General features: G+C 34.3%; 1 protein-coding gene across 1 annotated transcript in view; it reads left to right on the plus strand.

Moving 5' to 3' along the window:
- The window catches only part of CACNA2D3 (calcium voltage-gated channel auxiliary subunit alpha2delta 3), a 455,579-nt gene that overhangs the window by 180,576 nt on the left and 261,437 nt on the right, over window positions 1-13,566 (plus strand). The window contains exons 6-8 of the mRNA XM_035558456.2: window positions 8,430-8,561; window positions 9,957-10,017; window positions 10,107-10,257. Coding sequence (XP_035414349.1) covers window positions 8,430-8,561; window positions 9,957-10,017; window positions 10,107-10,257 — 344 coding nt within the window. The remainder of the gene's footprint in view (window positions 1-8,429; window positions 8,562-9,956; window positions 10,018-10,106; window positions 10,258-13,566) is intronic.

Consider the following 13,566-nt stretch of genomic DNA (forward strand, 5'->3'; position numbering starts at 1 on the left):
GCTTACGTTCAGAGAGTCTGATAAGTTACTTCAACTTCACTGTTGATTGTCTTGGGAATTACCCACTCAACCCTAGCATCCCTCAAGTGAAACAGGTTCTCTTCTGGCCTGGTTACATTTGGCATCACTAAACAAAAAGAAACTTGAAGTGTATTAGCACTGAAATAATTGGATTTGTCCCCAGACAGTCAGAGCAGCAGTAAGGAAGCAGCTATATGCGTTGGACTAACATAAATGGTGTAACCTCATCCAGCTGTATGCATTTTTAAAGATGCAGTGGTGAAAAGTTCTTACGTGAAATATACATTATATTGCAGGATCAAAGTAAATGTTTTTAATTATCATTTAGACCTATGTTTTTAAATTTAAGAAAAGCTTGAAAATTCACTTTTTACAAAAAAAAATTATAATTTCTCCTTTTTTGTGAGACAGAAGTGGGTATTTTGTTGCTCTGTAGGTCAGTTCCCTACCTGGAGCAGAAGTTAGTGCCAAAATCGGGCATTATTTTTTTAATGTGTCTGTTTGCAGAGAGATTCAGGATTCTTCTTCCATCAGAAACAATAGGAATAAATTCCACCCAAGCAGGTTTTAGGAAACTTCAGTGAGGGTACCATTGTCTTGTTGTTAAAGCAGTTGCTTTGTCTTCTGCAAAGCGCAAAAAAAAAAAATCAATCACTTCAAACACAGAAAGTATCTTTCTTCCTACCTTTATTCTCTGTATTTTGAGTCTGGAAGACTATTGTTTGGGGGATTTTCTTGTTGGTCACTTCCCTTTTTGTGTAACTGCTCTGTAAGCCAAAGAAAGGCTTGAGCATATCAAAAAAACAAAAACAAACAAACAACCAAAAAAAAAAAATACATCTAGGTCTATAGATATGTACAGAATATGTGTGTGTAAATATACGTTAAGCAAAGAGCCGTTATTTCTACTCTCTAACCATGGAGAATTTCTTTTAGGTTTTTGCTCATCAGTACCCTCTGGTGTGCAAGTTGTTTCACTCTTTTTGTAAGTAATGTACCTTTAAATACTGAAAATGAATTATAACTTGTTTGTTCTCCTTTAGAGTGCTAATATTCCTTACTTGTGTTTATTTCTTTATTTTAATGAGAAAAAGTGATCAGAATATGTTCTGTTACTGACTTAAAATAACAGGGAAAATTACAGAAGCTAGCTTTCAGAGTGGAATATTAATGAAAAAATCTCATTATTCAATAGAAGATTATTTTTAATGGATTGAGTTTACATGCTAGGAATGCATTGGGGAGTTTTGTTTGTTTTTCAGTTTGTTTTGCTTTACTTTAAGATTTTTCAAGACATTATTTCCCCTGTGAACTATGTTGTGAAAGCATTCTTCATCTGTACACTTAGCAGTAATTGACATAATAGTTCTGGTTTTCTGAAATTCTTTAGGACTGAATATAAAAAAAACCTTTTGATTAAATGGCTATATGGCAAAGGTAAGAATTGTAGCTTTTGTTTAGTATGGAGCAGAGAAGGTTGACATTTACTTGAAGAATCATAGAAGTTTATCCAAAGATGCGCTTTTATTTATTTATGCATTTTATTCATTCTTCTACTATTTTAGAATGGAGTAATTATTTGCCTCTCTATCCTGCTACGTAACAAGGAGCCATACTGGATTTTTCTTGGATCCGTGTTGTGTGAAGAGAAAAGGAGGCATGCTTTTCTGGTCAAGTATTAGTATGCTTGGCTAGAATATAAACTGTTTCAAAATACCATTTGGCTAAAAACCTACAAAGACAATTTTATGCTGTACTTTGTTTATCTAGGTGTATTTCTTACAGCTTTTATTTGGCACATTCGTAAAGGAGCAAATAATGTTAAGAATCCATAAGTGGTTTTGTAATGTATTTGTCCCTAGATGCATTTGTGCATCTGCTCAGTGTTTTCAATATGTTTTAATGCTAGTTTCAGAGGTTTTGAACCTGACAAATGTTTTAATATCAGTGGGGCTTTTTCCAGCTATTTTGGTTTGAGTGGAGCTTCCCTTCTACTCAAATTGTGCAAATGGTCTTTTGTGCAAGGAGAATGTGTAACTCAAGGCTTGTAAAGCAGTACAGCATTAAGAGATGATTGACTTGAGAGGGTGAGACACAGTTACTTGTGCTGATAATAAGTGTGCTCTCATTGCTGATACTTAACACGTTTGTATTGTGTTGATACTTCCAGGAATGTACTGATGTTTAAATGGCTTATTATCGTCCAGCATGATTGAATGCGTTTTGCAGACTAAAACATCTCTTTCTAGAGGTTCTCATGTCTCCATTTATTGTATACAACAGGCATGATGTGATGGGTAAAAGTAGAGGTTTTTAATGTCTCCCATTATAAGTGTCATTATGGGACCTTCTTGCACTGCGTGGTGTAACTAAATTGGCTTGTTTCTATAATTCTGTGCATCTCTTTGATTATCAGAAGACTAGGAATTAGACATTTATAGTAAAATGTTAATTTACAGGTTTGCATGGTCCTTTTTTAGAACAGTTTTTGTAAAGATTTGTGAACAGGTCTGTCCTTGAGCAATTTCTGAAAGGATGGCTTTTATTTCCAAGGCTGTACCTTGCTTTTGTCGTATATCACTTTGACAACAGCTCTGCTAAAATTGCTCCTTTTGGTATGTTGTGCATTAAATATTTTACAGCACAGTTGGCTTCATTTAGCAGCCGTCACATTTGCTTTCTTTTCCTGTAGTTTGCAATACATTCCACTGGCTTTCTGTGTTGTATGTCATGATGCTTTTTCCTGCCCTGCCACTGGTACAGGTCTTGATTTCCTGGTTGCTGACAGTCATTGTACCATCAGCCTGTGCAGAAATTTCTTCTTACCATGTGTCAGAACTAGCTCTGTTTTCAGTCTTTAATTTTCCTTCTATGATGAAATTGATGCATATAGAGGATCTCCATTCATTTTGGTTAATTCTTATGTTTTGAGTATTTGCTTTCTCTTTGCAACCTGGATTTTTTTTTTTTCCTGACAGTATTTTTTCATGTATTTTAATTTGTTTCTCAGTCATATCCTGGCATCCTACAGCTCTACAGAGTGTTATTTCTTACCTATCAGCTTTCATAGTCTTGGGCTATGTTTTTTCTAAAAATACAGAATTATCCTGCTGTCTGTAGTCACATCAATTTATGGTGTGATCCTCTGTCAGCACTGCTGGGTTTTGGCTTGTGTTCTCCTCTGCGAAGGCCTGTTACGAAATTGCCAGGTAGACAATCCTGTTTTCTTATACTGTATTAGTGATAGGTGTAACTGTCCCATGTGCTTGGCTCCTGTGACAGCTGCTCTATTACAGAAGAATCTTGGTAGCTCTTCCAGAGATGGACAGCATGTGAATCCTTTGACTTTTGCTCCAAGACCCTCCTTCAATTAAAAATAATAATATTCTTTGTTCAAACCTGCTCATGTCCTGTATTGAGAGCTTTGGTCTAACCACATCAGAGAGCTACCTTTCCATTGTTTGCTTTTAGCTGTTATATCTGAGAAGTTAAGCAGAGCCAAACCAGGTCAGTTGCTGAATGGGTAACCTCAAAGGTAGCCGATTTGCTGCAGGAAGTTTTTTTTATATTTCATTGGGTGGCAAGCTATTCTCAGTTGGGACTAAATCTCTATCCCCAAATTAGCTAGCATTAGGGAGGACTTTACCACTGTAATTCTGGCTTTCAAATGAACTAAAGTTGAATCTCAGGCCACCTTATTCACTACTAAATAAATAATAAAAAATCATGAAAGCCATTGTGAAAATAAATGCATCTGGCCATACTCCAATTCTTCTGCTGCCACTTCAAAGGAGAAGAGGCTTGTCATTAGGGCAACATTGGAAGCTGAAACAAGTACATATCCACCACTATGCCTCTACGCAATCATGCACTTGAAGTCTTTACCACTCCATATACATGTGAAGAGGGAATGTGGTTTCTGATATTGCTGAATGGTTCACAGCACATGAAGCAAAATGGACAAACACCTTCGTCTGTGCCTACAGTTGTCCAGATGCTTTGATCTGTGGGCTGATGCATCCACATTACCCAGTAGAGGGAGAGGGAGGGGAAGAGAGAGAAAAAAGCAAAGGCAGTTGCCAAAATTGGCACCCAGCCCTAGCTCTTGAATATGTTGGACCACCCTGAAAAGCATTCATAGTAGTGTTGAGTAGTATAATTATTAGATTGTTGGTGTATGTCCCAGCAAAGTATGTGATTTTGTTATTCTTTAAAATATGACCAGACTAAATATGTTGTCAGTGTCGTCAAAACTAAGCTAATTTTGCTGCTATCTTTGAGCCAAAAGGATGCTGGATTTTGCATTCTTTTCCAGTGCGTGGTCCTGTAGGCTGTGCTCATACTGCTTTATTGTATGACAGTACTGCTCTGCAATGTTAGGGGCTGCCCTTGAGGCCAGATATTAGATGAAGGAATACCATTTTGCATGCCAGTATCTTTGTCAGCTTTCCAGGAGAAATTAACGGTCATATTACAAAGGCAAAATAGTTGGGGAGTAAATTAAGGATTATCAGTAACAATTTTTCTTGGTAATAAAGCAGAGTATGGAAACAGCAGTATTCCACATTTTCCTCATAGTAACTGAATTCCTTGGTAGGAATTTTCTTATTTTCTTATTGTTTTGTAGTATTTTCTATAAAGCTTCCTAGAATAATTGGAAAGCAAAATGCAGTATGTATGTATTAGTTTATTTCCATATATTTATCTTACTCTAGATATTATGGATTTTGTGAATTAAAGTACCTTTCATTATAGTGCTAACCTCTGTCATTCTGATGTACATCTTTCGTTCTGTACACTGTGGTTGCCTTTGTTGAGTCTTCAGCCCTACGCCTTAGTGTGAGCAGTATCTGTGACAGCAGCTTAACTGCTACATGCATTTTTACTGTTCTTTCACAATATATTTCAGATTCACGTCAATGTACCTATTTGCCTGGAGACTGGTTTTGTATTAAATATCAATAAAAAACTGATAGCATCTACACAAACAGCAGTGGAACAAAATCCCATATAATTGCAAGTAATCCCATCTAAAAGGTCAGGGAAAAGGAATCCTTGAATTGTTTTTAGCTGTTACTGTCAGGAAGCACAAGCAGAAATTATGTTTCAAGATGTGTGGCAGAAGATGTTTACACTTCTTGTCTTTGAATCAGCCCCGTAACATCACACAAATTATTTTGCATTTATATTATGTTTTTATATTTTATTCTTTTCCTCCCTTCTCAGATTCCTGAGTATTCACAAACACTTAGTTACCAATATTGAAAAGTAACTATTTTGGGGATGCAGATGACATTCACCAAAAATCTGAAAACTTAATATTGTTTCTAAATGAAGTAATGGGGGCAATTTAAGCAGAACATAATTACTAAAACTGAGAGTTGCACAGAACTATAAGCTTAACATATCTATTATTGAAAGATAGTCCTCTAAATATTTAATGAGGATATATGGTCAGGAACTTCGTTGCATTTAGGATGGCATATGTGCTTGGAGATGTGTCCATGTAACAGTCATTATCAAATTTACAGTAAGGAGCTTGGTTTTGAGATCGGTCTGCCTGAGGGTGCAGTAACTAGTAGAGAGAGGTGATTTTCACTTATAGGCTATCTGTCTGCAGTTTGGTACTGTGGATAGATTTTTTTTCCCCACTTCAGTTTTCCTCCAGTATTATAAGGATTAAACTGTGTGACCTAATTTGCTTAAAAAAAAAAAAAAAAAGCATAAAATTTGACTTACAGATTGCTCTTGGCATATTGTAAAAAGAACAGCACGATAGATATGCAGGGTATAGGAAGGTAGTGAATTGCCACCAGGAATAATTTTGAAGGAATCCAGTCATCATAGACTGTATTTTAATTGTGCCCTCTTGTTTAATATGTTTGTTTAATGCTCCTTTTAGGAAAAATAAAAAAAAAGTTAAAAATTTCCCATTAGTTTCATAGTCACTAGATTAATGTTTTTCTTGATCAGGATTTGGATGATTAGGGGTTAGTGTTGTCAACATAATGCAAAATATAGACTCAAATATTCATGTTCAAGGAAAATTTTCTTGGTTGTATTTCCCTGGAGTTCTCTAATCCATAGTACAGCTATATAAACACAAAAAGTGGCTCTTCGTAGATGGGCTAATAAAAATAATCCACTACAATAGTGACATGGGTATTTCAATATACTTTCATTAAAAATAGGATTTTATATACATTTTATATACATATTATACATAAATATATATTTTAAATGCCAATGGAAGGATTTTTCATTCAGCTGAAAGCTTAAAAGCCTTGACAATGAAAGTTGTCTCATGATCTGATGGAGCTGGGGTGTATATGGGATTTGAAGGAAATAAAGTGAGGGAGGCAAAGCGAAGGTTCTGCTTAGATGAGGGTGCTGTGGCACAGGTCCCTTAGGAAAGGGCATTAACAAATTAGCCTCTGAGGAATCCAGAATAGAAGATATCTGATGAACTCATAATATTGTAAAATACTAAGGTAAAATATGCAGTCTTGGAATGAGATTTGAATATAAATTGCAAAGAAACACTACACTTTATTTTAAATATATATTAAGATGGAATTATTCTTTTTATGACCAATATGGCTTTTCACTAATACTCTTAACTGAAGGATATATGAAGAACTTACTGTTCTCCTGAGACGGAGGAGAGGTTCTTTGTTTTTCCTCTGAAGAGACTTTTCTACAAACACTTCAAACAAAAGAAAGACAAGTACCACTCTCTGTATTATGATGCTATTTTAAAATATGAATTAAACTTACTGCATTATCTTGGTATTGTAATGCTGACCAGTAATGCCACTGTACTTTTTAGTGGTGCAGTTTCTCCATCAGAGCATGTGAATAGGAGCAGAACTGGGACATTCTAGTGGACTGAGAATGAGATTCTCATTTTAGTGCTTCACTTCTCATTTAATGTCCAAATGCTGAACAATGGATCCCAGCCCAATCAATATTTTGAGGCACTGAAATAAGAGCATATTTCTGCAAACTGATGGTAGATCACAGGGTAGGCAGTCTTGGCACTTAATTTGCAATGTCTCAAACATAACTTGCTATTGGAGTAATGTCAGACTTGGAAACACCCAGAAAATGGTTCTTGCCAGCTAGGCAAGACTGAAGTAGTACCATTGGACTAGTGGCATTGGTTTGTTTGATGTGTTTCTGATTGGACAGATTTTAAATGTACATTTCATCTTCTAGAGAAACAAGTAACTATACCAGACGTTTTAAAAACAAAATCTGTTTTGTTGACCTTGCTGTTTCAGCAGTCCATTTATGTAAAGCTAAATATTTAGATGAAACAAAACTTTAAGACGTGTAGCTGAGACATTTCCCTTTTTCTGTTTTTTTTTTTTTAAACTTGATGAATGTAAGGAAAGATAACAATTCACTTGTTTTGCACTCCATTAGAATCACATTCTATCAGTAAAGTGTCGTTATTTTACAAGTTAATGGAAGCATTATTTCAAATGCTTGAACAAATCTTTGTGTGTATGCACACTTTTACAATGAAATAATCCATCTGTGATTTTAGTTCTGTTCGTTCCTTTCTGTACTGATTGAATTGGATATTCAACATATCCTAATTGTTTCTCATCTGTCAACTACGTTTGACATCAAAATCTGAAACTGAGTAACTTTTTAAGATGTCTTCATTTATTTCCTATTTACCACTATTGAACCAACTTGGCAGCTTAAAACATACTTGGGCAATCTGGGGTTTTAGGAATTGCTGGGTCAAGAAGGTACTAAGATGTAGTAAACAGAAATAGTTTATTTTCAACATCAAGGATTTGTTTTGTACTTTTCTCCCTCAATGGGAGTCCAAAATAATATGATGTTACAGTGAAATTTGGTTCCAGCGTTTTCCAAATAATAATTAGTGTTATGTACTATAAGATTTTGTGTTTGGATATATACCATAATTCATCTAAGTATGGGAGAAAAAAAAAATTATTTTGTGTCCCCACCAGTAAACATTTAAATATAGCAATGATGGCCTTATCAAATTGAAGATTAAAAATAAATGTCTAAAGTGTTGCCATGAGATATTCCAAGCATTTAAAGAAAGAAAATTGAATAAATAATCTACTGTTATGTTGACTCACTTATGTTCTCCAGAACAAGTGCTCAACAGGGTCACCTAGAACATGTTGCACAGGGTCATATCCAGACAGGTTGTATAGAATTCATTTTGACACTCTTAATTAACACAGGAAACTGCAATAGTTTGCAGTCACTAGATTTTGGGGTACTGAATAAGCTGAAGATGATAACAGAGTTGAAGAGATTCCATTTCAGAAAAATCTTTTTTCTTTTCTTTCCTTTTTTTTTTAAAATTAAATTTAAATTAAATTAAATTAATTTAAAAAAAATATTTGTTTCCCTAGATCCAGCCATTGTAAATGGAGTTTATTGGTCAGAATCCTTAAATAAGGTGTTTGTTGATAACTTTGATCGTGACCCTTCTCTCATCTGGCAGTACTTTGGAAGTGCAAAAGGATTTTTCAGACAATATCCAGGTAAGAAGAATACAGGTTGAAAAAAAATAAATAAAAAAGAAAAGCTATGGTTGCAAATTTCCATTGAGTATTGTTACAAATCCTTACCTTCATAGATACTTGCAAGTTCAATTTTAATTTATCTACTTTTCAGAAAGATTTCTATTGAATGTTTTCAATGTTCTGATTTTTTTTTTTCTGCTAGTTTCCATTTGGAAGTGATAGCTCCAAAGATAGCTCACGCATATTCTTTATTCGTATATACATAGATATGAAAAATAACTTCTAAACTGACTGTGGAGAAAAACTAAAGACCCTTCATACATTACTGAACTTAGATAATGTGTTCTATTAATACATACGAGAAGACTTAATTGTAATTTATCTGGTTCTTAGATTTCCCCATAACTTATTATCTTGCATTTAAAGATTTCAAAAATTTGTTTTAAAGGTACTTTCATACAATTTGTAATAAAATTCAAGTAAATCACTTTTCTTATTTCTATTTAGCAAATAAATATTAAATATGTTACATGGTAAGGTTTATATTTAATTGCATATCAAATATGCTACATACTAAATACACTAAAAAGCTAAATAAACTTATCCCCAGCTTCTGCAATTTTGGATCAGGCTCAGAGTGGGAACTTTTCCTTTAGCTGACAGTTTAGTGACCCATGTTATGTTTTCATTTTTGTTTGTTTTGGTTGTTTGTTTTTATGTATGAAGTCTTGAGTTTAATGCGAGCCAGTTTACTGTAAGCCTGTAGGTCTGAAAGTGGCTGAAAGCAATATATACATCTGTATTAATTTTAGATTATGGTTGAGTTCTCAAGCCCCATAGCATTTTAAGGATAGAAAATGTTAATCTTTATTTTAAAGGCTGTATTTTGTTTTGTGCTAGAAGACTGAGTGCAAAAGCTGAAAGGATTGCCTGTCAATCTTCTTTTTTTTTTTTTTTAAATGGTCAAAACACAAAACCTATGACCTGTGAGTGAACTTCTTAATATAGCAGTACCTGTTGAGATAAGCAATTAAATGTAAGCACTCACACTTTGAAAGGGACTTGGCCAGCACGTCATGAAACTGGTCAGCACTGAAGACCAAGTATGACGATACTTCAGTGACAATAGTATGATGAGCACAGTAGGTCTGAAGAGGTTTTCACTTTAGAGTAGGTTAAAAAGGAGTGAGAAAATCATATAGTTTCTGTCAGTGCTATTTTATCCTTTTTTTTTCCTCAGCGTTAGCTACCTTATAATAGCAAATGTAAAATTCAAGTATGAAACTGCTGAACATTACTTTGTCACCACATCACAGATGGATTTTGAGAAGTTACTGTGTAAAATGTTGTAATCTTTTTTTAATCATTTAATCTTTTTTTTTCTTTCCTTTTTTTTTTTTTTTTTCTGAACAGGTATTAAATGGGAACCTGATGAGAATGGAGTCATTGCATTTGACTGCAGAAATAGAAAATGGTAGGCAATAGATGACCAGTGTTTAAGAAATGTAGAAGAAAGAAAAGTTCAGTATTTTAAAGAACAAGATGTTTTGTCTTTCATCTTAGGTACATCCAAGCAGCTACTTCTCCAAAAGATGTGGTAATTTTAGTAGATGTCAGTGGCAGTATGAAAGGGCTTCGATTGACTATTGCTAAACAGACAGTTTCATCTATTTTGGATACCCTTGGTGATGATGACTTCTTCAATATAATTGCTGTGAGTGTCTCAGGATTTTTCTTCCATCTTTTCACAGAGAATCATACAATGACATATAATCTTTTGTTGCTATCCATCATGTTTTTATCACAAAATAAAATTGAAAAAATGTTGTGGGCAGGTGATGGATATAGGATGGCATTTGTACCAACTGGAAAGACTGATTTTCCAGTGCAAGCTGGTGACAGTGTTTCAAACCGTTTTTCTAGGAGTCACAATCTGAAGCCCCTTAAGCTGTCATACTCAATGAGGGGGGGGGTTAATTAACAGAAAATCAGATCAGGGGAAATTAATAGAATAAGATGTTAGATCTTGCTGAAGCTTGCATGGCAAGATGAAATACCAACGTAGCTCCTCGTTTTTACTGTACTCCTCAATGTGAATCTGATATGTGCTGTCTGTGTACCTAGCTAATTGAGTTTCAGAAGTGAGATGCTCACAAAACAACTCTAAAGCAAGCTAATGAATATAAGAATCTACTGTATGCTATCATTTTACTGACCCATCATAAACCTTTTAAAAATTATTTTTTAAGTCACATTTTTCATGTACTTATAATGCAACATTGAATATTATGAACACATAATGAACACAATTTCAGATGCTACTCTCCAAAAGTAAGATTTATTGATCTGTAAAATTATGTGAAGAGCAGTGCCTGATGTTTAACATTGAAGACATATTAAGTTCTAGGACATGTTTTCCATGTTGATCCTATGATATGACATTATTTTGCAAATAACAGCAAGGGTATTGTAAAGTTTTGTGGAGAGGTTTTACTGGTGCTTAGTAACAGTGATAACTTAGAATCATCAGTAGTTCTGTTATTTGTGTGTGGCAGTTGGTTCACATACAAGCTTTAAATATATGACAAGAGGATAGTTTTACAGTTATTTAGGTGTAATGGGATTGATCATGACTATGTTTTGGCTCAGGAGGGGAGATATTGATGGTTTTATAAATTTCCCTTTAATATTGTTTTGAGAATAAGTAAATAAAACCACTTTATAAGTAAGTGCTTTTATCATTCATGTAAATCCCAAGAATGTCTTTAAACTTCTGAATATAAGGAGGATTTGGGCCTTCCCATGGTATGGTACAACAGAAGTGCCATTTTTGTATTAAAATAAACGATCCCAGTAACACTAGTGTAAATCATTGAGATTGTCTGGAGAATGAAATAACTATGCCTGAAATATATGTACATGTACTGTATTTTTAATAAATTAGTTCAGAATATCTTTTGTATTAATCTTCCTGAATAATAACTACATAATTAGCTCATGTAGAAGGAGGGCATAATTGATTGGTCGTAGGAGGATGGTTGGACCAGATGATCTTGGGGGTCTTTTCCAACCTTAATGATTTTATTATTCTATTAGTTTTTTATTATCCCTTTACACTGTACAAAATGTTTTCTAAAGGCATTTCAGTTTGCTTTTTGGGTTGCTATACGTTTCAGTATCCTGTACACAAAAAAGTTGAGAATTTTCATTAATGGTAATAGGAGTTATGGTCAGTACACACTAATGTCATTAAAAATTCAATTAACACTTAAAAATATCTAGTAGGATAGAAAACAAACAACAACAACAACAAAACAAAGCAGCCAACAACAAGCCCTCAAAGCTGTTAGCAGTACATTAGTTGGATTGTTTCATATCCACTAGGTCCATTTGCTTTTTCACTATATATATTTCTAACTTTATATGTAGCAGAAAGCAGAATTCAGTGCGAGTCTTTCCAGAGGATAAACATAAAAACATAATGTTAGAAATCATTTTAGCTTTCATGGTTAGGTTGTTGCAAAATCTATCTGAAATTGATGGACTAGATGATTGAATTGCAATAAATTGTTGAAATACAAGAGCGATTTTGTGCTGCCTATATTAAAATGTAAGGTCAGTGTACTGGTGCATGAAAGAGATGCCTACAACAAGAGAAAAGGCATATTTTTCCAATTTGCTTTGAAGTGTAACTCCAGCTCATGCGTTAAATTAACAATATTATCATAAAAGGAGTACTAATTTTGCCCAATGCTTAAATTTTTTAAATGCTTTTACAAAAATGTAAACTCTACATTAATATTAACTGAGCTGAGAATTTTAATCAATTTTAATGCTTTAGTCACACTATTTTATCAAAATATACTAGAAGAGTATTATTTGTTAATTCAAAGCACAGTAGCCCTGGTTTTAATTTGCAAAATTTTCCATTATAAACAGTTTTTGTGCAGTCTCATCTTCTAAGTCCTAGTATTCATACAGAAGGGATAAACCTTATTTTTGAGCCGGCCTGACTAATTCTATTCTGAGTGGGCAAAATGAGAGCAGGCTGGGCAAGGGGAAGGCAGCCACTTGTGTCCCTCTGTATGAGTGCTACAAGCTCAGGGCTGCACTTGTATCCCACTTGTTGTGTGTGGTAATGCTAGGGGAACTTTGGAAATACCAGAAGAGGAATCAAAGGAATTGGTTTGGCTTTGTTGTTGGGTGTTAGGTTGGGCTGAAAAGTAGTTGTGCCTAAAGTAGTGTGAAATCTTTATATCTCTGCGTTGTTGCACAACACAGTATGAATTTGTTTCTATGCACCTTGCTCCAGACAGTTGGCAAAGGATAAATATGAGAAACGCTAAGGTAAATGTAAACTACTTGCATGGGTTTGGAAAATACCTCATTTTTAGAATACGATTAGTGTCTGATTATAAAATATAAGTCAGCAGCTGTCTTACTAATCATACGGTTCCTTACTTCAGATTTTGGCCCACTCACTTTATTGTATGCCTGCTGTACAAAGAAATAGCTAGAGTGGGAAAATAATGTAAATAAAACAGATAAATGTAAATAAGTAAATTATTATAATCAGTGACCTCAAGTGCTTAAATTATAAGAGAGCTTAAAGTAGGCTGAGGTTTTAAGAAAAGCTTGTAAAACATGGTAATTGTTCTTCTCTCCCTCCCTCTGTCAGTGAAGCACAAGCTGTTGATAGCTGCTGCACAGTAATTGGTTCTCTGTGCTATTGCATCACAGCTATCACAAATGTAATGTGCAAAGATATCATATACATGAGTATAGGAGTATGATATGTAACACTAGGAAATAAAAAAAACAGTGTAATGCAAAGCTCTTGAAGGGCAGAATGCAGTCTTTTACTCAGGTGAATTAATTTTGTAGTAGGAAATAAGAAAGCTGAGTACTGACAGCTTTGAACTAAAGAAGAAAAATCTGTTTTAAAAATCTCCTTTCCCTGGGAAAAAGGGGGATCTATAGCAGGTATTGCTGGCAAAGTCAGCAGTTACTAACAGGCCTTTTG

The sequence above is a fragment of the Cygnus atratus genome, chromosome 10, assembly GCF_013377495.2.
Source record: "Cygnus atratus isolate AKBS03 ecotype Queensland, Australia chromosome 10, CAtr_DNAZoo_HiC_assembly, whole genome shotgun sequence".
NCBI lineage: Eukaryota > Metazoa > Chordata > Aves > Anseriformes > Anatidae > Cygnus > Cygnus atratus.